The 26,329-nt window shown below is 35.3% G+C and overlaps 1 protein-coding gene across 4 annotated transcripts in view; it reads right to left on the reverse strand.

Moving 5' to 3' along the window:
- The window catches only part of LOC149575840 (putative histidine kinase 4), a 158,643-nt gene that overhangs the window by 54,527 nt on the left and 77,787 nt on the right, over positions 1–26,329 (reverse strand). For 3 of the 4 annotated variants that reach the window (XM_089815724.1, XM_089815722.1, XM_089815720.1), the window contains exons 5-7: positions 24,531–24,756; positions 23,987–24,095; positions 17,234–17,780 (exon numbers count right to left, since the gene is read on the reverse strand). In XM_089815724.1, the coding sequence (XP_089671850.1) occupies positions 17,234–17,780; positions 23,987–24,095; positions 24,531–24,756 (882 nt within the window). The remainder of the gene's footprint in view (positions 1–17,233; positions 17,781–23,986; positions 24,096–24,530; positions 24,757–26,329) is intronic. The other variant, XM_089815726.1, reaches the window with a different exon arrangement.

The following is a 26,329-nucleotide window of genomic DNA, read 5'->3' on the forward strand; positions in this document are numbered from 1 at the left end:
GGGAAAAACTCGGCCATTTAAAAAAAAAACTCAAGAAAACTCGGGAACCTAAAAACACCGCTAAAATTTAATTCAAAATACATTTTTTTGCAAATTTCAATGAGAAGATGCATCTAATGAGTTCATTATAGAGAACACAAAAGAAAGAAGCAGGAGTTTAGATATATATATATAAATGCATAGTGGGTACAAAATCACATTCTCATGCTGAATGCTGATGGTGGGAAGCATAATTGTAAATAATTTGTGTCAAACTAGAAGTAAAAACATCATTACAATCACATTTTCCTCTTCCTAGCTCTACTAGCATATTGTAACTCTCTATCTTACATAATATATATAGGCTTTTTGCCTTTTGTTTTTAACCAAAAAAAATTTAAATTTAAATTAAAATTTTAAAAAAAAAAAAAAAAATTTAAAAAAGAGTTTTTCTGAAAAACTCACCGATTTTTTGCAAAAACTCGGCGATTTTTTCTTGCGATTAAATTTGGGAAAAACTCGCCAATCCCAAAAACTCAACGATTAGTAGAAACTCGCCGATTATTCGGCGATTATGCCAACTATGCAACCAACACCATAAATCAATGCATAACCAGCAAACACTCATTCCAAAAACTCTAGCGTTCGTTATTGCATTATACATCAGCAATACAATAACATGGATAATGACTAATTCCAATCTTAAAATAGAAATACAGTCAGATTGGAAACACTGAAACCGGAATACAATGTAAGCACAAGTGAGACACTTGAAATGACGTCTCCAATATGATGGGTTTTCATCCTCCATCTCCCGGCTTGTGGGTTTTTGTCCTCCAAGCGGCTGAATCTGAAGCTTCCTAATTTTCTCCAAGAGAAAATCTCAAACCAATTCCATATTCAAAAAATATCCGAATGAATGAGGCCCTCTCCTTTTAATAGCTATGACTCTTGAACTCCCTTCTTGTCTTTTCATCTTATCCCTCCTTGTCACTTTTAGCCCACTTTATAATATTAAATTTGACCTTTTATAAATTTAATTTATGCTCTCATAGTCAATTTTAATATTATATGAATATATTTTTAAATTTCCTAATGTCCCAAAAAAGAGACATTACACATCCTCCCATCTATAGCAAATCTTAAGATAGCTTTTGAGATGTTTTCCACTATTAAGAATACTTTCGAAATTAATAACACTAGTAGATTGCTAACCTTGAAGCAAGATCTACTATACATCAAAATAAACAATGAAGAATCAGTTACGTCTTATTTCTTAAGAATTTTTGAGTTGAAAGATCAACTTGCGACTATTGGAAATCAAGTAGATGACAAAGAACTTAGTGTTATAGCTCTAGAAGGACTACCTCTATCTTGGGAAACTTTTATTTGTGGTCTAAGCTCTCGACCAAATCTTCCCAAATTTGAACTACTTAAAAATGAATGCACTCAAGAAGAGTCAAGACTAATTTCTAGAGGAATCAATTTAAATCAAGAGGGAAACATTCAAGCTCTTCAAACCAATACCAACAATAAATGAAAGAAAGGTAAATTCAAACAAAATAGGAAGGAATTCAACAAATCATACAAGAAACAAGATTGGTCAAAAGTACAATGCTTCAAACCTGACAAATTTAGTCACTCATAACTTTTGCCCAGAACAAAAGAAAACTCAAGTAGCTCTAGCAGAAATCAAAGATGAAAAAGATGAAAACTTCGCAGTCTATCTAGCACTTGCAAGTTAACTAAACTCCAACAAAAACACATGGATTATTGACAGTGGAGCATTACGTCATATCACAGGCTTCAGAGATAAATTTGAAAGCTTTAAAGGATACTCCTTTGAAGAAGTAATCATTAGAGACAACTCTGCACAACTGGTAAAAGGCATTGGATCATGCTCAATCCAACTAAGTTCAAGTGTTACTCTTCAACTTTAAAAAAAATTGTTTGTACCTGGCATAAAAAGAAATTTGGTCTCCATCTCCGGGCTTGCTGACCAAGGGTATCAAATCACCTTCCAAGAAGATAAAGTACTATCTTGGCCAAAGAATTCTAATATCAAGAAAGCTATATCCATTGGATTTAGAGATGGAAGTCTATATAAACTTTGTAACCATCAAAATTTAGCCCTAATTCATGAAACATCAAACATAAAAGAAATATGGCATAGAAGACTAAGTCACCTTCATTTCCGTGCCTTATCATCTATAGGAAATATAGTAATAGGGTGACCTAGTCTTAATTCTAATCATTTAGGCATTTGCAAAGGATGTGCCCTAGGTAAAAACTCTAAAGGGTCCTTTCCCAAAAGTGAACACAAATCTAATTTTGTACTTGAACTCATTCATACTAACCTTTGTGGACCTATGTCTGTTCCTTCCCTAATTGAATGTATCTACTATGTGATCTTTATAGATGATTTTTCTAGGAGAACTTGGATTTACTTCCTTAAACAAAAGGAAGCAATCGAAGTGTTATCCAAATTCAAAGAAATCAAAGCCCTAGTTGAAAACCAGTCTAGATAGAAATTCAAAACCCTAAGATCAGATAATGGATAATGGAGGTGAATACATCTCTAAAATTTTCAAAGACTTTTGCATTTCTATTGGGATTAAGAAGAAGTTTTCTATACCTTATAATCCTCAACAAAATGGAGTTGCAGAATGAAAAAATAGATCCATTATTGAATCAGCCAGAGCTTTGATGAATGATCAAAATCTTCATACCTCTTTTTGAGCTGAAGCTTCTAATACTGCAGTTTATATTCAAAATAGATGTCCTCCCTTAATATTGGAAATACAACTCCTGAAGAAGTATTTAGTGACAACAAAGTCGATCTAAGTCACTTAAGAATATTTGGGTGCTTTGTTGTAATGTCTCCAATTTTGTTGGCATCGGAGTTTTAGGGATTAGCCTATTATTGTGATCCTCATAGGCTAATTATTGTGGATAGAGGGTCTTCTATGGGAATAGCTTGGCTTGGGAGGATCTTATCTTCTCCACATCTCAATAAGCTAGAGGTTGGTCTTCGTTTGGCTCAGATTGGACTTCATTTGGGCTTAGTTTTGTGTACTTACTATTTGTGGTAAGTTGGTGTTGATTGAGATGGACCCTTTCTATTTTTGGAAAGTGCATTTCGTCACATGGAGAAATCATAGGTATGACTCCTATTTCAGACAGCATATTTAAATGATGAGTATTTTGGGAGTTATTATATTTTAGTGGCCAAATTATTATTAATTATTAAATGGCTTATTATAAAGTTATAATTTAACTTTATAATTTCATTTAAGTTGAGAGTTGAGTTACCATTGGAAAGTGTCATTTATTAATTAGTTAAGCCAAGTCAAGTGAGAGAATCTAATGGAAGCTTCTAATTAATGTTGTGTGGTGGAGCTTCTTGAGTGAAGTTACATTTTGGCAACAAAAGGGAATCTAGAGGTCATAAATACAAGCTCGTTTCATTGGGAAAAGTATGGTTGAATATTTTATATGCTTTTGTTGCCTTTGTGGCTTTTCTAAGTTCTGATATGTTGTAGTTCTGATATGTTGTGGCCCTTGCTGAAGTACAAGGATTTCAGAGTTTTTGAAGATTTCTTGAAGTCACTGCTGATGTATAGTGATTTCATTGGTTAAATCTCCTATCTGTTATCTGTGTTTGGGAGATTGGAATTATAATACTGAGTTGGTGTATGCAAATTATGCTGAGGTAAATAATTTTCTCTTCCCTCTTCTACTATGATACCTATGTTTAAGAAGAGCTACAATCTGGAGTTCTAAGAAGTGCATTCAACCATTGCTGAGGTAAAGTGAGTTAAATTGTTTGCAATCTAATTCAAGAGGGCTTCCGTTGGCTGTGTTTTCTATGGTTGGAAGTCTTTGTGATTGAAGAAGATTGAATAGCATTAATACCAGTACATTGAAGCAGGCTTTGAATTGTCAACCTAGGAATTGTTGAGTGTCTCCCACTGAAATATTTGCTGGTTATTACATTTGACATTCTGAAGCTTCATTCTGGAGGCTTGTGATGTCAATTTTGGAGGTTGGAAGGTGCACATACAATGCTTGCAATTTGTTGTATGAAGTCCGCAAGCCATTCTATTGAGCTACGTGACAAATCTTTGGGCCTACGATTTATTACTCTTGGCATGGACCTTGATTTATCAGCTACAGGTGTGATTGTGAGGATTGGTGTACATCATACATGGACCTGCAATTTGGTTTCTAAGGGTTGGGTCTCTAGTTTAGGCATCTACGTGTGGGAAAGGAGCTATCAAATTATTGTTAATTGATTTGCGAATAGTAATATTGAGGTTCAAATCGAACTTCATCCCCACAAATCAGGTTCAGTGATTTGTTTGTTCTAATGCTCTTTCATTAATCTGAAAATCGGTAGCTAAGTGGTTATTGCAAAATAGGAAAAAATGAAGTTGTCACTGTTATATTGTTGTTATACCACTCCATTCTCTACATATCCGTAATTTCAAAAGATCATTAATCTACTATTATCCACTCCATTCTCTACATATCCGAAATTTCAAAAGATCATTATTATATATTTGTTTTTCTCAATCACACAATTGGAGAGTTTGTTTGCAAATTGTTTGACAAAATGACAAACTTCTGATTTGATAAACAAATAGATGTGATAAAATCAATTTGGATAAGCCATAAGCAGAATAGGGTTAATACATTTGTATACTCCCTAAAGAGAAATGATAAGATAAAATAAGATAATAGTATTAACATCCAACGAAAAAACCACATGGGTTTATGGGACTCAGCATACAAACAAAAGCGCTGACCAAAGCAAAAGCACCAAACAATGACTCAGAAAAAGAACAAGACAATACATAAAACCAGAAAAACCAAGGTAAGGACTAAGGGTCCTTCATTAGTACAAAGAAATCAGTAACAAAAGGATAAGGTTGTGAGCAATCCAGAGTCTTAGATCCACGCCGAGAACCACTGGATGAATGTCATTGCCTGGAAAGACCGGTGTAATGTCGAACTGATCTGGAGTGAGTGGTACTATATGGCCTCTTCACTCCCTGTGGTGGAGACAGGGGGGAAAAAGGCAATGATGAGCTGATCTAAAATATGTCCCTAAGGTATGAGTGACTATAGTGCATGTTCACGGAGCTGTGTGACTTCCCGTACATAAAGTGCAAGACACCTCTGGTCGATATAGCTAAAGAACACTGAAAGAGAAAAACAATCATTGAATAGACAATAAAATCTCCCTCTGATCTCATGGTAGATAAGACAACGAAATATAAAGTGAGTCTCAGTCTCAACCTCCATCAAAGTACACAGTGGATAGATATGGTCCTCTCTAACTATACGATGATCTGAAGATGATGGGAGCCAACTCTGAAGGAGGCCAAAGAGAATCTCAGAGCATGATTCCAACACCGATAAAGATAAGTAGGGCAAACAATAATACCATTCTGAATCTCAAGAAAATGCTCAGCATAAAAGGCCATCTTCGGACGTAATCTGCCAGGTAGTGATAATGTACTGTCTATATATATCATCTCTGGCATGCTCATTCAGCCCCTGATGCAAGGGGAGGAGGTAAGTAGGAGCATCTAGTGAGAACTGGTAAGGAGGAAGATGGTCAATCTCAATCTCGATCGAAACTCAATAGAGAGGTGGCCTGGGCATACCAGTAGCGAGATCTAGTACTAGTGTTGGATCTCATAACTATAACAGAAGAGCAATATGCCAAATGAGAATATCTGTGCTAGTCGATAGTCAAATCCGTGAAGCCTTGAAGCCGATGGAGCAACCAGATCAAGTCAAAAATGGCTGCGAGTTTGAAAGGATGAGCTCCAAATTCAACAAAAACAATGTTGTGGGGGGTGAGTCTGTGACATCTAATAATACGTCATAGAAGCAACGTCTGAACATGCTCTATAGAGGCGCAATCGGATGCAAGAAGAGAAGGTCCCCAAACCATTGAGCCATACAGAATAGTCAGTTGAACCAAGGAGTCGAAGAGGGACAACTTAGATGAGATGCCTGAAAATGGTTTCTAAAACACTATCTATCAAGCATGGCCAGAGAACCCATGCCCTTACTAACTCTAGACTGAATAATCGGTCTCAAGCTGAAGCGAGGTCCTGAGAACTTCACTTTGAGATAGAGTGCAAGACACCTTTGGTTGATATAGCTAAAGAACGTTGAAAGAGAAAAGCAATCTTTGAATAGACAGTAAAATCTCCCTCTGATCTCATAGTAGATAGGACAGCAAAAGATAAAGTGAGTCTCACTCAGTCTCAACCTCCGTCAAAGTACATAGTCGACAGATATGGTCCTCTCTAACTATATGATGATCCATCTAGACCCAAAGATGATGAGAGCCAACTCTGGAAGAGCCCAAAGAGAATCTCAGAGCGTGATTCTAATGCCAATAAAGGTAAGTAGGGCAGACAATAATACCATTCTGATTCTCAAGAAAATGCTCAACATAAAAGGCCATCTTTGGACGTAATCCGCCAGGAGGATTATGCCAAGTAGTGATAATGTACTGTCTATATATATCCTATCTGACATGCTCATTCAGCTCCTGACGCAAGGGGAGGAGGTGAGCAGGAGCATATAGCGAGAACTAGTAAGGAGGAAGACGATCAATCTCAATCTCAATCGAAACTTAATAGAGAGGTGGCCTGGGCATACCAATAGCGAGATCTAATACTAGTGTCAGATCTCATAACTATAACAGAAGAGCAATATGCCAAATATATTTGTGCCAGTTGACAGTTGAATCCATGAAGCCTCAAAGCCGATGGAGAAACCAGATCAAGTCAAAAATGGCTGCGAATTTGAAGGGATGAGCTCCAAACTCAGCAAAACAATATTGTGGGAGGTGAGTCTGTGACATCTAATGATACGTTGCAAAAGCAATGTCTAAACATGCTCTATAGAGGCTCAATCGGATGCAAAAAGAGGTCCCCAAACCACTAAGCCATAAAGAACAGTCGGTTGAACCAAGGAGTCCAAGAGGGACAACCGAGATGTCGTGAAAATGATGTCTGAAACATTGTCTCTCAAGCATAGCTAGAGAACCCATGCCCTTACTAACTTTGGACTGAATAGTCGGTCTCATGCTGAAGTGGGTTCCCGAAAACTTCACTTTGAGATAGAGTGCAAGACACCATTGGTTGATATAGCTAAAGAACCTTGAAAGAGAAAAGCAATCTCTAAATAGACAATAAAATCTCTCTTTGATCTCATAGTAGATAGGACAGCGAAATATAAAGTGAGTCTCAGTCTCAACCTTCGTCAAAGTACACAGTCAATAGATACGGTCCTCTCTAACTATATGATGATCCGTCTGGACCCGAAGATGATGGGAGCCAACTCTGAAGGAGTCCAAAGAGAATCTCAAAGCGTGATTCCAGTGTCAATAAAGATAAGTAGGGAAGACAATAATACCATTCTAAATCTCAAGAAAATGCTCAGCATAAAAGGCCATCTTCGGACATAATCCGCCAAGAGGATTATGCCAAGTAGTGATAATGTACTATCTATACATATCCTATCTAACATGTTCATTCAGCTCCTGATGCAAAGGGAGGAGGCGAGAAAGAGTATCTAACGAAAACTGATAAGGAGAAAGACGGTCAATCTCAACCCCGATCGAAACTCAATAAAGAGTTGGCCTGGGCATACCAGCAGCGAGATCTAGTACTAGTGTCGGATCTCATAACCATAACAGAAGAGCAGTATGCCAAATGAGAATATCTGTGCTAGTCGACAGTCGAATCCATGAAGCCTTGAAGCAGATGGAGAAACCAGATCAAGTCAAAAATGGCTGAGTTTGAAAGGATGAGCTCCAAACTAGGCAAAAACAATGTTGGGGGGGGTGAGTTTGTGACATCTAATGATACGTCGCAGAAGCAACGTCTGAACATGCTCTATAGAGGCCCAATCGGATGCAAGAAGAGGTGGTCCCCAAACCATTGAGCCATAGAGAACAATCGGTCGAACCAAGGAGTCCAAGAAGGACAACTTAGATGACATGTTTTGAAAATGGTGTCTAAAACACTGTCTCTCAAGCATGGCCAGAGAACCCATGCCCTTACTAACTCTGAACTGAATAGTTGGTCTCAAGCTGAAGCGGGGTCCCGAGAACTTCACTCTAAGATAGGGGGCAAGAAACCTCTAGCTGATATAGCTAAAGAACACTGAAAGAGAAAAGCAATCTTTGAATAAACAGTAAAATCTCCCTCTCATCTCATAGTAGATAGGACACCGAAATATAAAGTGAGTCTCAGTCTCAACCTCCGTCAAAGTACACAATCAACAGATACAGTCTTCTCTAACTATATGATGATCTGTCTGGACCCGAAGATGATGGGAGCCAACTCTAACGGAGCCCAAAGAGAACCTCAGAGCATGATTCTAGCACCGATAAAGATAAGTAGGGTGGACAATAATACCATTCTAAATTTCAAGAAAATACTTAGCATAAAAGGCCATCTTCGGACATAATCCGCCAGGAGGATTACGCCAGGTAGTGATAATGTACTATTTATATATATCATGTCTGACATGCTCATTCAGCTCCTGATGCGAGGAGAGGAGGTGAGTAGGAGCATCTAGCGAGAACTGGTAAGGAGAAATATGGTCAATCTCAATCCCAATCAAAACTCAACAGAGAGGTGGCCTAGGCATACCAGCAGTGAGATCTAGTACTAGTGTCAAATCTCATAACTGTAACAGAAGAGCAATATGCCAAATGAGAATATCTGTGCCAGTCGACAGTCGCGACCTTGAAGCCTCGAAGCCGATGGAGAAACCAAATCAAGTCAAAAATGGCTGCGAGTTTGAAAGGATGAGCTCCAAACTCGACCAAAATAATGTTGTGGGTAGTGAGTCTGTGACATCTAATGATACATTGCAGAAGCAATGTTTGAACATGCTCTATAGAGGCCCAATCGAACGCAAGAAGAGAAGGTCCCTAAACCACTGAGCAATAGAGAACAGTTGGACGAACCAAGGAGTCCAAGAGGGACAACTTAGATGAGATTTCCTGAAATGGTGTTTGAAACATTCTCTCAAGCATGGCTAGAGAACCCATGCCCTTACTAACTCTTGACTGAATAGTCAATCTCAAGCGGAAGCGGGGTCTCAAGAACATCACTCTGAGATACATGTAAGAAGAACTAATCTCAACCTCCTATCCCTAGAAGAAGAAATGCAGATGAGAGGTCTTTAAGCAGTTAAAGATCATAACTCGAGTCTTGGTTAGACTGACCACAAGCTGATGCTGATCACAAAAAGAAGCCAAACCATCGAGTAGTTTTTGTAAATTGGTAGGACACGAAGCCAAAAGAACAACATCATCAGCAAAGAGGAGAATGGAGAACAAAACCTGATTCAAATACCTGTCATTGGGTTGCGAGGAGTTCACAAGGAAATCCTCAAGCTCATCAATATATAACCCGAAAAGGGTGGGAGAAAGGGGGCAACCCTGTTTCATCCCAATAGTGCTCTGAATCAGAACAGAAAAGCCCTCCGGAGTCCTAAATCGGCCAATCACATTCTCGTACAATCTCATAATAGTAGTCAACAACATATCTGAGATCCCAATCTCGCTAAGTTTCTGAAATAAGGCCAACCTAGGAATAGAATCAAAAGCCTTACGGAAGTCCACAAAACAGCAGTAGACTTTCTCAAACTAGTGTCTAGCCTCCTCAATAATAGCTCGCAACATGAAGATATGATCCATAGTCTAGTAGTTCACTCGAAAACTAGACTGACCTCTTGCTCTACATCCTTTGCTCTCAAGCTCTCTAGATAGCATAGTGTTCAGAGCAGTGGCATAGAGTTTGGCAAAAGTATGCCCAATCATGATGGGTCTTGTAGTTACCAAGGTCGGAAGCAGGCCCAGACTTGTGAATAGGGTAAATCACATGTTGCGACAGGACTCAGGAAACCCAATACAAACCACTCTATTAAAGAGTGTAGGAAGGTAGGATCCGAGGATCGAAGCACCAAGTTTGAAAAGTTCTGTGTGGAAAGAACCATCGAGGAAGAAGGGTATATTCATCGGATACAGTGATCATCCAAAGGTTACAAAATTTACATCCCTAGACAAATTAGTTGAGATGTAAAATTTGATGAAGACATTCCTTTCAACCTCTCTAAGCACATTGATGAATCATACTCTGAACCTATATTGAAGTAGGCAATAATTCCCCAGCAGGAAATAAGAGGGAGATTGATACTAAAACTCTAGCACCCCTCAAATTCAAAAGATAATGAAAATACTAATAATAAAAAGAGACCACTGTGGGCAAGAAAAATGATAGAAGAAAATCATATAGACCCTGATGAAGAGAAAACAAGAGAACAAGGAACCATTCATGCTATGTAGCACTACTCTCTGAACTTATCAAAACTAAACCTGTCGATGAGGCATTGTCATCTCAACCTTGGAAAAAAGAAATGATTGAAGAATATCAGTTAATACTAAAAAATGATGTGTGGGATGTTGTACCTAGACCCAAAGATAAATCAATTGTCTCTTCTAAATGGCTAATTAAAATCAAGCATGCACCCGATGGTAGCATTGAAAAATATATAGTCAGATTTGTAGCTTGTAGATTCTCACAAAAAGAATAGATTATGAAGAAACATTTTCTCCAGTCGCCTGGTACACTTCTATTAGAACCATCATAGCCATTGCAGCATCCAAAGGCTAGAAGATACATCAAATGGGTGTTAAAATTGCATTCCTTAACAGTGAAATTAAAGAAGTATACATTGAATAACCTAAAGGATTTATCACTCATGACAAAAGTTCTTATGTGTGTAAATTGAAGAAAGTACTATATGGTCTTAAACAAGCTTCTAGGGCATGGTAGAAAAGGATAGACAACTTATCTCTCAAAATTAGGGTATTCCAAGAATGAAGCTGATTCTAACATATACTTCAAAATAAATGGAGATGATATGATTATTCTTGTATTGTACATTGATAATCTACTAATAACAAGTGAAGAACATCTTAGAGCCAAATGCAAACAGAAACTAATAGTGGAATTTGACATGAAAGACCTAGGACTTCTTCATTACTTCCTAGGTCTAGAAGTCTGGCAAAAGGAAAACTACATTTTCTTAAATTAAGAAAAATAAACTGTTGATATTTAAACTAAGTTTGGAATGATGGATTGTAAACCAATAACTACTCCTATGGAAGCTAATCTACATAAACTGAAGAATGACAGCTTTGAATTTGAACCTGCTGATCCTACTTACTACTGGCAGATCATCGGATCACTAATGTACTTGGTTAATACTCGTCCTAATATCTGTTATGCAACTAATACTTTAAGTCAATTCATGTGTGAACCAAAGAAGATACATCTTATGGCAGCTAAGCACATCTTACGATACCTAAGAGGTTCAGTTGGTATGGGACTCAAATATGATCAAGTTGAAATCAATCTTCATGGAAATTCAGATTTTGATTGGGTAGGCAGCTCTACTAAACGTAAGAGTACCACAGGATGTTGTTTCAATCTTGGATCTGCAATGATTTCTTGGTTCAACAAGAAACAATCTTCAGTTGCCTTAAGCTCCACTGAATCAAAATATATAGCCTCGTCCATGGGAGCCAGAGAAGCAGTATGGTTGCGAAAGTTTCTAGTTGGGTTGTCCAAGAGACCCTTGAAGCCAACTATCATCCACTGCGATAATCAAAGTTGTATCAAGCTTTTGACAAATCTAGTTTTCCACAATTGATCTAAGCAATATTGAGATACCTTATCATTATATTAGAAATACGGTAGATCGAGATGTTATCAAACTAGATTACATAAGTACAAATGAGAAAACAATGGATGGTCTTACCAAACCTCTTGTCAAGGTTAAATTGGAATATTTTAGAGGAGGATTTGGTATGATCAAATTGTAATTTTGAATATTGAACTTAAGATTCAATTTTATATGTGTGTGTTTATGCTCTAATTCAATAGTTGCATCAGATATGTAATGAAAGGTGACAATCTTTCATAGACATATATATTCAAAAGGTAATCATTGTAAGGTGACGATCTTACAAATGACAGGCCTATTATCATGACAGATTATGTTGTTCCGGATAAGCCAGAAGTCATTGATAGCAAACATATTATGATCAGACAACAATTTAAGTGTTGATCCAGAATGCTAGAGATCATAATACTTGTTATGATAGAGTTCGTAACATTGTGATTATAGTTATTTGACAAGTCACGGATTCAAGGTGTTAAAGTCAGATAAATTGCTATTTGGTTGGATATCACTAATATTGATATCATGTTAAGGTTCATGATATATGTTTGATATTTCACTTTTCCCTTGCTAAGAGGGAGTGTTAATGTGTAGCTTCAGTCAAAATGAAGTTCAAAAATATTTTCAGTATATGAACTGTGACTTCCTCACACAGATATATATATATATATATATATCACTAATAAGTATTCACTACTAATTATTATATACTTAATCATTATTGTAAATATTCCTATTGTTATCAGTGCCTGATTAGTATCGGGTTGTTATTGGTACCAACGGCTAACTAGAAGTGCATGACCCCGTAGGGCCATGACTCTACATGGCCATTGGCCACATATAGTCATGTCCCTACAAGACATGCACCTCTACTCCTTGTACTTAATACTGATCGCTGGATGAGTTCTATCATAAATTCATGGCAAAAATGCATAGTTCTCCTTCAGCGACAATATACATGTGATCATCTTACAGTAGATAATACAATACATACAGTTCGGTCTGTGAACTGCAGGCATTACTAATATACTAGCCATATCAAGTATATATATAAGAGCAGATTATTATTATTAGCAGTAATCCAAATCAGATACAGTTGCATACATATATAGTACTGATAATTCTATATCAGCATATTACTATCAAGGAAGATTCAGTATATCTCTATCAGAGGTCCTGAAAATTTTAACAATTATTATAAAGGGATGATGTCACTGGTAGCAAGGGGAGGACATCATATATGCCACCGGGTGAGACAAAGTTAAGGACCACAATCTCGATGTGATATAGTCATGGATGGGTGGATGTAATGATCCTTTTTTATATTCTTGACCCATTATCATAATAATTGCCAATTAGGGCTATTTGTGTTATGGAATCATCAAACATATTATCAAATTTGAATTATAATCAATTGAATTTGTTTAATTTCATTTTACTTTCTCCAATACTAAGGTCCTTCTTAGATGGTGGATTTACTGTATGAAGGTCGTGTGAAACAAACTACATGCAAGGTCCCTCAAGGCCCAACCCTAGTATTGGGATAATCTTCCATGCGCCCAAAATTACTCCACCTTTCCCTTCCACAAGCCCCCTATCTAAAAATACCTCAATACAAAGTAGGATGAAATCTTTATATTTTAAATTATTTAATTTTAATTTTTGAGAATTCTAAAATATACATATCATATATATATATATATATATATATATATATATATATATAATTCATTTATACTAAATTTTACGTAAGTACATACTAATCATTTACTTACCATGTAAATTATTTCATATTATATTATAAATTATTACTTACTAATATTAAAGCATTGTCCTTTATTATGGACCAATATATATTTTCCTATCTTAATCCATTTTAATTTTATATATAAAGACATAAACATTAGAAGAGAGTATACCTTCCAATATACTTTCATCTATTTTGGCCCCTTTGCTATTTCCTACGTATGATTTTAAGGTATATATATGTTTTGTCCCTTAAGTTTTTATTATATGTCTTACATCCCACTTTTCATATCCACATGGGGTGTCCAATAAAACAATATGGTAGTTTGGTCTTATTATAATTAATTCATTCACATTCCAAGTCTAGTTTTGGCCCGTCGGGGTCCCATGCCTACGCGGCATATTATTTGACCAAGCTTGGTATATCATGGTTGACACATCTTATCATATATATATTACTAATTGTGGTATTAACAAATACCTTTTATTAATGGCAACAAGTACCTCATATTTTTGTGTCTTTACTCCTTTGATCATATTTTTTTGTATGTCCTTCCCAATTGATGTGGCTCCCCATTAAATAGAGTGATGTGGTCTATTGTAAAGTCACGCCCCATCACACTTGTACTCAAGTGACCCATTGGATAGACGTGTCTCATATTTGCCCACTCATGTTGTGACCGCCATTTGAATGTTTGATATTAGATTATTACATATATTTAACATTAATGTTCTTATCAACATTTGATTATATAGTATATGTGACATCAGTATTTAATTCTTAAATGTATTTTATATTGATATTTAGTGTCAATCTCGCTCTTTAGCATGCACTCCCTGAGAGCAATCAAGTGTGTGTCTTGCGCACTATAGATGGACTAGTCATCTAGAAATGCTTTGAAGTATCCAAGTGACATTTTATCAATATGTGCAGGATTACCCTTTGGAATGTTGTTGGTGCATTATAGAATCTAAAGGGCATCCTATAATATGTGTAGACATTGTCCTCCACAAATGTCGTCTTTAATTTATCCTCTATTGGGTGGATATTTTGCAACTGACAGTTTGGGTAAAATTTAGTCACAAACTAGGTAGAGCAGCCACAGTGTGTGAGACAGAGTCTCTCCTACCTTAAAGGGAAGGCTCCCCCTTCTCACTGTTCCTTCATATCAACTCAAGGTAAGCAAGAAGTTGAGAGATTTGAAAGGGTATTACCAATATTCTTTCCTCTTATCTTTCATAAAAGAATCCACTTACTCGTGGAGTGAGTAATGGGCAAGATGAAATCTCTAACTACACTTCTATCTAGTAGCTGGAAACAGTGATACCAACAAACCAACACCAACTCAAAGCCTGATTGAAAGCATACCTATTTGGCTCTAAGTCCTGTTTGTCTAATTTGTAAGAAAAATCACTACCATTGGGGAGCAAAGACTTCCAGAAGTAGGGAAATTGAGATGGTAACACAAGATACAGTCAAAGGTTAAAGTTGTTTGGCTTCGTTGGATGCTTGGGGATATGCCAATGTCACCAGCAAGATTGACCACTCTGTTTGTTGATAACGAAGGCGTTACGAAATCAACATGGAATCAAGTCTTAAATTAACGAACCAAGCATGTGGATATTCATTGTCACTACATACGACAGCTGATTGAAGACGGGACAATAGACTTCCAATATGTTCCTACAGTGGATCAGACTGTAGACATTGTCACCAACCACTTAGTCCTAATAAGTTTGTAAAATTCAAAGGATAGCTTGGTATGGTGGATAGATTACCATTAAGGGAGGGTATTACGATAATAGGTAGTGTTTATTATCATCTAATGGTTATCTATTTGTAATCTATTGTAATTATTAGAATGTTTCTAATATTTAGTTAGCCTGTAAGTATCTGTTAGTTTTCTATTAGCTAAAATAGAATGTTTCTATTCTTTACAATCGTTTCCTAAGGAAACATCGTTCGTTCTTTTTGTATCTATTGATCATTGTTAATAACAAGCAAGTATTTTACCAATTATTTCGTAATACTCCTCGATTCTCAAATTTCAGTGCCTCCTCCCAAGATGGTGTACAGATATCTGTATGGGCATGAAGGGGTCAGGAAAAACAAATATTTTCTATTTGTGACTGTGATCAGTAAAATGTCAAACCCTTCATTATTAAAATCCAGTCTTTGGAATGAAATGACAAAAAGATTTGTTTGATACAATTCTTTGACATGTTATAAGTTTTAATGTTTGCAAACCCATTTCAAACACAAAATCGTTTATCGTGATTCATAACATAATGCTATCAGAAACCATTCAAAAGAACAATTACAAACTCTTCCACAGAATGCTAATACATTAAAAGTTTGGAAAATTGCAAAAAATTGGTAAAGAAAATTGGCTCAGGTCTGTACTCTTACCTATATAATGCTGCATTATGTATTATAAAGCTACAGATTATACTCTAGCTCTAGAAATTTTTGCTTTCCATGAAGAATTTATAATAGAGATTTGTTTGATCAAAGTTTTTAACTCTTTTATTCTAACATGAAGCAATAAAACTTTAGAAATTTTGAGTTCCATTATGGGCTCAACAATTTGTTTGATTTGGCTTCCAGCCAGGTTTAATATGCCACTGCAAGATGATTTCTCTAATGGTCTGCCTTATTAATATATTTGATATGATCTCTATAGGAATCTCCCATTAAACGTTACGACCATAGACATATATCAGAATAACGATTTCCATAACTATGTTACAAGTAGCAAATATCATTAAATGTCAAGAGCTCAGTATTATCAGCTGTAGACTAATATTTAGAATATTTGAGAATCAAATTGACAATTTTTGGTTTCAAATAGTATCTTCAATAGATGATTCATGTCGGATGCTTCATTGAATGCATTCAGAAAGCCAATTCAATGAAACAATGTGTATTTGGTTTTGAAAAATGCTTTGCACTACAGAAAGAATGAAATACTTTAAAGAGTTTTGACGAGCTAAATCCTAAGATTGATTGAAGCAGCTCTGTTAAGGATACATTCATAATATTTATACAAGTGAAGAAAGGAGTGGGAATGTACTTTCAGATGTTGATTTTTTTATGAATGCCAAACTTTTTCTGATGATCTAGACAATATTGGTTGTACCGTAACAATTTTTCAGCTTGTTTTGCATATATTTTAATATAGCAAGGTGGATGTGTAGACTATGTGCCACAATGCCATATCAAAATCAAATGAAAAGTTTAAATCAGAAAATAGTTGAAGGACTTTACCTTTTGTTCCAGAAATGATTCAAACAGTTTTGAGTCTTGACTATAAGCAAAGCAGCTGTGTTGAAGATGTTCATATATATGGTTTTACATTTTTCCTATGGTAAGAGCAATGTTTTATAGTTTCAGATGTTTAATTGTTCCTCTCAAAAGTTTGGAAACGCAGTTTTTTTTTTCATTCTAGAGAATTTTGGTTGGTAGCATGACATTTTTCTATTATTGTTTCGTGTATCTTAATATAATGAGGAAAATGTGTAGATTATCTTCTATCATTAATATCATTATCTTATCTTATCTACAATTTTATATCCAATTTGAAATACACTAACCAAATTACAAATAAATGAACCAGTGAGCACTGTAAGCAATTACTTTTTTGTTCTTTACAATCAGGGCTTAAGCAATATGGGTACCAATTAAGCACATGGAAAATAGATGGAACAGAAAAATCACCTTTCTACTATACTCAATCCCAAACCAGTTCCCCCATAGAGCCTTGTTGTTGATCCATCGGCTTGCGAGAATGCTTTAAAAACCTCTTTCTGTTTTTCTTTAGAGATGCCAATGCCAGTATCCATTACATGGAAAATCAGGTCAACTTTTTTTTCATTAACCTTGTTGTAGTCTCCTACAGAAGTAATCTCTATTTTTCTTGCTGCATTTGAACCAATTGCAATACAGGCTGATGACAATCGAGGTAAATCAAAGGAGTGCCTCATACTTCTACATTTATCAACAGTGATCTTTCCAAGAGTTTCATCTATAAAATTACCCTCATGAACAAGAAACTCACTGTTTGTGCCTGATCCCATCGAACTTTTGAAAGAGAAGCTGCTTCGGTGTACTGCTCCCCTTGAATTTTCTAATGAAGACTTTTTCCATAGATTGGCACCACTGGACATAGTCCCCTGTACATTTGAGAACCCTAAAGTATCTCCACAATAAAGTTTGACCGACAGAAAAACTGACCCTTCATGGGTGAATTTGATTGCATTTCCAACTGCAGTCAAGAGTGCAAAGTTCATTAATACAAGATCGTGATTTTTCAAAACTGCATGCCTTCTCTAAGTGACATCAATTGGAAGTCAGAAAGACCATTTTTACAATTCTAAAACATATAAATAGTTACAGAACTTTAAAATGTGTCTCCTGTAGCATTCCAACATTTTCAATCCTAATAATTTTGACATAAATCTCCAAAAAACGGCTTCATTTTTGCTACTTTACATCTAGTGAGTTTTATACAAAAGAAAATTGCACCCAAATGAAAAATGAAATGGATATTTCCTTTGTACACACTGCATCATAATTTTATACCCGCACTGAAGAAAGAAACAAGCCATTATTTTATATTCCAACTTATATGGCAACTTGGCAACATTCAAACTACTAGAGGAATCTTGTAAATTAAGAAAGAATCAATAATAGTGGTCTCTTTTTTGTAATGAATCTTAACAAATATAGTGTTCCAAACACATTTTGTGGCATGTTATGTTTCTAAGTTCGTTATTTATTAAAATGTAATAAAATGGAAAAGATGACCGACTATAAAAAGCTATTCAACCTTAGGCGTATGTTATATAGTATGCTCATTACTTTATAGTGTAACTATATACTCATCATAAGAACTGCAAGCACCCTATTATTGGGTATTTGGTCAGTAACATGCAAAGTAAGCAACCTTTTGTTATAAATGAAGAATGTACTCTCTTTTTAGTCATATATTTTCGTACAAAATAAGTACTTCCTTCATTTTCCAGTGTTCCTCCAAGCTTCTAGGATGCGGTATAAGGGCACATTGCCACATTGTGACAGTTTTGGGGACAGCAAAAAGTTTGCCAAATTTTGTGGATAATAGGAGGATGGCATTTGGGTGGCTATTTTAATAAATTAAAACAAACTAAAAGCAGTCAAAATTTTGAAAACTAAATGCAATATGCTGAAATTTTAAAGGCATCCTCACACTCTTACCTTTTTAGGAGGCTATACCAATTTTCTCTAGAAGTAACCCTTTTCTATTTTTATGGACCAAATGGAGTAGACTATTCAATTCTAAAGAATGGGGATATCTCCAAATCCCTATGACAGCCAAGATGTGTAAATAACCCTTCCCAAGAACTTTTATCAAACTTATAATCTTTCAAAAATTTATCACAAATATTTATCATACATCAACACCACCACTCCAATGTGAATGCAAGTATGTTAATAAACAATTATTGTCCATAAAAAATTAGAAGGCAGGTACTTTCAGCTAGCATACCAATTAAAGCGGTTGATTTATTAAAAAGTGTTCTTGAATTTCAAAATACATTGGAGGAGAATGAGATGGTGCATGTTACAGCCCAGTTGGAATATGGTGAGACTTGCAATGTTCCCTTTTACAATAACTAAGAATATTGAGACAACTTTTGGGACATGCAAAGGGTGTGCCTTAGGGAAACCACTGAGGGAACTTTTCAAAATAGATTTAGCAGAACCAAAAATATATTAGAATTAGTCCTCTCTGACTTATGTGGACCCATGTCTGCCCTTTCCATGGGAGAGTTCCTGTATTATGCAATTTTTGTGGATGGATTTCTTGAAAGACTTGGATCTATTTTCTGTAAAGAGTCAGAAGAGATCCTTAAAAGGTTCAAAGAGTTCAAAGTCCTAACATAAAACTCTTCAGGAAAGAAAATTAAAACATTGAGTACAAATAATGGGAAATAATACACCTCAGAAATTTTTAAAGAATTTTGTGTTAATGCCAAGATTAAGAGGGAGTTTACTGTACCCTATAATCCTCAACAAAATAGGGTAACTGAAAGGAAAAATAGAAGTATTGTAGAGGCTGCAAAATCAATGATGTATGACCAAAATATAGATACCTTATTTTGTGCAGAAGCATCTAGAACAATAGTTTGCATCCAAAACCTATGTGCTCATTCATGTCTTGATAACAAAACTCTTGTAGAGGTTTTTACTAGTATCAAACCTGACATAAGCCACCTAAGAATATTTGGTTGTCCTATTTATATCAATTTGCCTAAAGAGAAATGGTCAAAATTAGAGCCTTCTAGGAAGAAAGGAATTTTCATAGGCTATAGTGAAACCTCAAAAGCCTATATGATATACATAACAAGACAAAGACAAATAGGACTGAGAAGAGATGCCATCTTTGAGGAAGACATTGCCTTCAGAAGGGAAATGAGCACTAATGAGTTAGAAATTCAGGATTCATCTAAAGCTATAGAGGACCCTACTCCTGAGTTGCAGAGGGAGTACCTAGAAGAAACCTCAAATGAAATCCAAACTGCTCCTATTCATTGTTATTTCACACACAATTATCTTCATATTTTCAATTATATAATTATATGCAGAAGCAGAGATTACAAGATTAAGGAATTAGTTTGGGCAGTCCTATTACCAATTTTTCCATGGAGACTAGGGCGCAAAAGTGAATATACCCTAACCTTTAATGTCAGATCTCAATGGAGTTAGAGGTCTCATGGACCAGGGCTTTCTTTGTCTCATTGCAGAGTTTGTATAGGTATCCTTTCCATACACTTATGGTTTTAGCTTTCTTATATGTAGAGATCTTTGGCCATGACAAAATCTTCCCATCCATGAAGGTGACCCTATATCAGTTGTCTTCTAGGGCAGATATGGATACTAGATTTCTCTTAATTCTAGGTACAAATAGTACATCACTCAGTTGAATGGAGATACCTAATTCCAATTTGATGGTGCAAGTTTCCACCCCTTTTTACTGGATGTGCAAAATCATCCCGTAAAGTTATTTCTTCATCAGTTTATTCTACCATAATGTCTAGGTGTTCTCTGAATCCTATGATGTGCCTTGATGACCCACTATCAATAACCCAAGATTTAAATTTTGTTTGATACATGATTTGATAGTGTTGAGTAGAATACAAATTTCTTAGAATCATCTTCCATATTTAATTTTCCAACCTTAGCAAAAGATGCTTGTTTATTTTAACTATCAAGACATTTGATAGCACAGTGTCCAAATTGATCACATCTAAAACATTGAACTTGAGAAAAAAAATTCCTCTACTTAAATAAACCCTTTCCATGAAAATTTTATTTTCTTTTGAAATTCTTTTTCTTACCTTTCTTATGAGAATTTGTATTTAAGACATGAATATCCTCATCTATAGGTTTTTGTTTGTTTCCCTTTGACATATGTCTACCTCCTTGTAGATAGACAGATCTTAACAGATCAAATTTTGGAAGTTTTGATCTTGCACTTATGACTCCCATGAATTTGGTAAGCCACCTAAAGCTATTAGAGTCAACTCTTTGCTATCAATTTCATATCCAACAACTGATAGTTAATCCCTCAGCTCAATTATTCACATGAAGTAAGCCTCTTTAATGCAAGGGTTTTGTCAATGTTGTTTATTTCAAATGTGATTTCAACGGATTTGAACATTAGATATGTAGTCTCCTGTTTGACCAGTATAGGTTCTATGTGGTCCCTAACAGCATCTACCATTAATTTCATGGCTTTTTCATTTTTCTCAATCCATTGTTATTTTTCTAGTTCATGCTCAGGTTCAGTCTTCTTGTCTTTCACAAATGAATCTAACTTATTTTCTTTTAGTATCATCATAATTCTCAACTTCCATGATGTGAAGTTATTTGCACCTTCAAGATGATCCTCAAATCTGATCATGTTGGACATTTTGAAGAATAAGTATTGATAAATATATTTCAATGGAATCCCCTGTCGGTCGGATAATATATCCAACTTTGTATGTTAAGTTAATCCTTTTTTCATATATTCTTTATTTGCAGCCTTTATAATATGCAGTTCACTGCTTATACAGTGCTATGGATCGAACCTTACTTTATCAATCTTTATTTGTGACTGGCTCCATCTTTGCAAACTAGCATTTTAATCAAATCTTCGAACCTCGATGTATCATTTGCTTCTGTCCTGTAGATGCACACATTCGAATAGTTCCAATTCTTGATGGCTAATAGTTTGATTGTACTGTTATCAATCTCACAGTTATCTGCTTTGATGGTCTTTAGTCCTTGATCATCTTTGTTAATTGGCTTATCAATGGAATCTTAATGTAATAAATCAGTAACTTATTTTACTTTATGATTATCATTTTCTTTATTATTCTGTGTATAAAAGTGGCTGCCCTTTGACATTGATGATGGTTACGCTTACAATATTGTTGTATTATGTAGTTACTTTGGCATCATTCTTCCTTTCCATTGACATTGAAGAGGGTTATACTAATAGCTTCTCCTTACTTTGTGAAGCCCTTTGAAATCATTGACAATTCTTCCATCATGTTAGTTCACAATGCACATAGTGAACTAACATACATACACACATGCACATATGTATATAAATTATAATCAATACAAGCAATCATCCTTGTATCTGACCAAAGCTACTATGTATCAACACTCATGATGGAGCTTGAAGGAAGGTCAGTATCCGACCTGCCCTTGGGCTCGAGTTTGAGGTGACATTCATTCCACTCTCAATTTCCACTTAGAAAATTTGACGTTCATGCCTTTCCATTCAAATTCATATCAGATTTCTATCATTCGTTGCAATTTCAATTTCCAAGTTGCATTTCACTTTGTCATCTTCTCTTCATCAATTTTTCTTTAGTCTTTTAATAATTTTCTCAAACCCTTGCTTCTTGTATCAAAATCTTGGATGAACACTTAAACTTCGCCTTCCAAAATGAAAATTGCATCCAAGAATTTACCCAATGCTCTGATTTGTCTTCCATGTTGGTTGAATGAGGGGGAGATGACTGAGCATCAAACCCTAGAGAGGTCAGAATCTGACCTACTCTTGGGCTCTTGAGCCCTGAGAGAGGTTGGATTCCAACCTGCTCTTGGGCTTGCCCAAGTAGCTTCATCAAAATCCACTAAGTGTTGGACTAACTTCTCATGTTTCTAAATGATTGCACCATGACTTCCACAAGCTTTTTCACAAATTCAGCATCAGCAAATTGACTTTGTCTTTTCATAATTCTTCCATCAGCAAGAGGTCGATCAAATTCATTTCTATTATCAGCTAACTGATTGCCTTGTTTCTCAATTTGTATTATTCCTTGGTCTGACCCCTCAACTTCCCTCGTGGATCAGATTGCAAGTCGTGCTGTTCAAAATGCAAGAAGGGGGGCTTGTCAATGAATGGCTAATGGTATGGAGCCCAAAAGAAGGTCGGAATCCAACCTGCTCTTGGGCTCAGCCAAGGGCCAAAAATTATTAAGTGTTTGATCTTTCCTCTTTAAACTTGACCTTAGAGCTTGACTTTTTGGACTTGCAATCCAATCATTTCTCTATCTCATTTCTTCTTTGTTTCTCATTCATCCCACACTCTGATTTTCAGTGTCTTGCACTTTCATCGATTAATCTTCTTGATTTTCAAACAAACCGTCCATCTTGTCATCATGTCATTGTTCAACTCTTATCAACTTTTCAAATGGCAAAGTGCAGTTATCGATCACAAGTGAACTTGGTTACAAACTATCAATACAGGTCATGATTACAGAACCCTAGAGTAGGTCAAAATCCGACTTTCTCTTGAGCTGGTGAGCCCTAATAGTCATTTAGCTAGTAGTTTACATCATTTTCAGCCACTAACAATCATCCTTAGAATTATACCAATTATATAAGATGTTGTTCCAGCATTCTACAATGTTACATCAATAATATAAGGTGCTGTCCCAAATAGCAAAAAGATTGTATTAGATATTAATAGTGTTGCATCTGGCTTTAAGATTATTAATGAATCAGTTGGATTTCTTTATTATTGGTCATATTGCATAACATTAATCATTGTTCATGTGTGAGTTGATTTGAGAGAGTGGTAATTCTGAATATTTATTTCCCAGCTTGCATACGGCATTGTCATCATTTTTCCCATCTGCAATTAAACTAAATCAAATTTGTTGCTGCTGTCGTATTCATTTCTAATCAGAGCTGGGTTAGTTTGAAGCTATTTAAGGTTTTTGAGTAGGAAGTTGGAACACAACCTAAAATAAAACAGTTAATAAAAATGTTGGCTGGACAATAATATAAGTTGAGAGAGAATATTTATATACACTGTAGTGGTTTGTGCGTAAGAACACCTCTCTATTAACACAATAGTTAATGCATAATTGTACCTGCTACATAACTCCAAGCCTAAACACTATGTATAATTAAAAGCATCCATACCCAAATTGAGAATGCATTGCTGAAGCCTGCTTGGATCACCAACAAGGTTGTCTGGTACATCAACAGGAATATCCCAAGATAACTCTAACTGTTTCTGTTTTGAACGCACCTGCAGAGAAATAAATTTCTATTTCTATCAAGAATTTTTTGAAAATAAACAACTGTGAAAATTCAATCATCATGATCATACAAGAGATTTGTTATCAATTGCCCAAGTAGTGTTGCAAGGAAACTCAAGATGTGCGTAATAAAACAACTTAATATCTTCAAATGAAAAGTATAACAAAGGAAGTGAAACTGAGATCATAAATGTTCCAACTATTATGACCAAAAAATAGGAGCAATTAATTGTGCACTAAATTTACACTTAATATCTTCAAATTAAAAGTATAAAGAAGGAAGTGAAACTGAGATCATAAAAGTTCCAACTATTATGACCAAAAACTAAAAACAATTAATTGCATACTATATTTACTATAAATAGAAACTTGAGTGCTATTTATCAAAAAAGAAAGGAACAATGAGTTGTGAAAAAGAATAAGACCTGAAGCATTTTCATTGTTGAACCAATAACATCTGACAATTTGAAAGGTACATGTTCGAGTTCAAGTCGACCAGCTTCTATCTTGGCTAGATCAAGAATCGCATTCACAATATGGAGGAGACAATCTGCAGACTCTGATACAGTTAATAGATGTTCTCGTTGCTCTTCTGTCAGGTTAGTATCCAGTGCCAATGAAGCCATTCCTATAATACCATGAATAGGAGTTCTGCTTTCCAGGCCCACAAGTTAATCAGTGTAATTCAATTAAGCTTTCAGCCTACAACCAAATTCATAGAAATATAAATTTTCAAAATATGTGAATTTGTTTTTCAAATAGTTAAAACAACCACTGGTCATGCTACAGAGATCGGGATTACCTTACAGGATGGTAAAGTTAAAGAAACCACATTTGCATGCAATCTAATCCATGTGATAAGCAAACAGGTGCATTTTCAAGATCAAGAAGAGATTGTCACAAGTTTATTGAACTCTTTTGTATACTGCTATTCTCAAGTCCCACTGGCCTACTTTAGGTCATCTGAGACATTAATATAATTTCTTTCTTTCTTTCTGTAATCAACTTCCACATATTTACTAATGTAAACCTGATCATTATTGCCAATAAAGACATCAAAATGTCCATTTGTGAAATTTTTGTGAATATTATCTTGAAAAATATAAGACAATAAATTATAATAAAATTTATCAAAAAGATGGAAGACTCGCCTAGCAAGAATGAATCAATTATGAATGACAAAAACTATATTCCACATGAGACTTGAAATGACTTTATCTGCATATAATACTATCTAATGCAGGATAAATCTTTGCAGTGTAATAGCATTTCCACTTTTTAAGTTACAATAAACACTAAAGTGTTGTTCCTACATATTTTCATGGTTTATGAAGTTTTAACAGGACACCTCTGGAAGATCAGTGTCTATGAAATACTCTTGCTAAAACGTTTCTTGCAAAGATCAAATTATAATTTCAAAAGCCAAAATACATTTTAGTTTCTACTTACAATTGGGTTCAAAGCCCAAATAAACAGATTTTCTTAATTCAACCTGTAATTCATGACTTCCGAATTTCCAAAAGATAACCAACAGAACACACGGTAGGACTGGTATTAGTAAGAGAAACTTCTGTGTTATAGAGTTTAGCATAGCTGACTTCCAGTTCTTACTATTGTAAACCAACTCGTGAAATTCAGGGATTCTAACAAGATGCTTCCAAAATTCAGCATCTGTATCTGCAAAGCCAAATTTAATTTCACATTTATAGCTTTGGGGAGAGACTTGGACAAGGCCTATATATATATATATATATATATATATATATATATATATTCTAAGGTTTTCTTTTATTTTGGTTTAGCTGCACCAAAAACATCACCAATCTATCCCACAATCATTCGGGGAAAATAATTTTGCAAGCAACTCCAGAAATCCACAAGAAGTTGACCCAACTTGTGGTTTGGGCCAGGATCTCCTTTGAGAGCTAAATTTGACATGAGCATGTGTCTAATATTGGGAACAATGCTTTCATAAAAGTAGGTACTCCAAGAGAAAACCATCTCTATCTCCTTGAGAGACAACCATGGCCCTTAGTAAGGAAAAATGTTCTGAGCTAAATGGATTCTATTCAAGGGAAAATTCCAGAAAATTTTCATTTTAGGGCTAAGCTGAGTAATACTTCTGGACACAGAGCCCTATCTTCCAATTCCTAAGTGTACTCTCTTCTTCAGCAGAAAAAGTGGACTCTGTCTACATGAAAGGAGCAAGCCCTTTGAGAAGCTC

This window comes from Cupressus sempervirens, chromosome 1 (genome assembly GCF_028749045.1).
Source record: "Cupressus sempervirens isolate cs-2001-9-10 chromosome 1, ASM2874904v1, whole genome shotgun sequence".
Classification (NCBI taxonomy): Eukaryota; Viridiplantae; Streptophyta; class Pinopsida; order Cupressales; family Cupressaceae; genus Cupressus; species Cupressus sempervirens.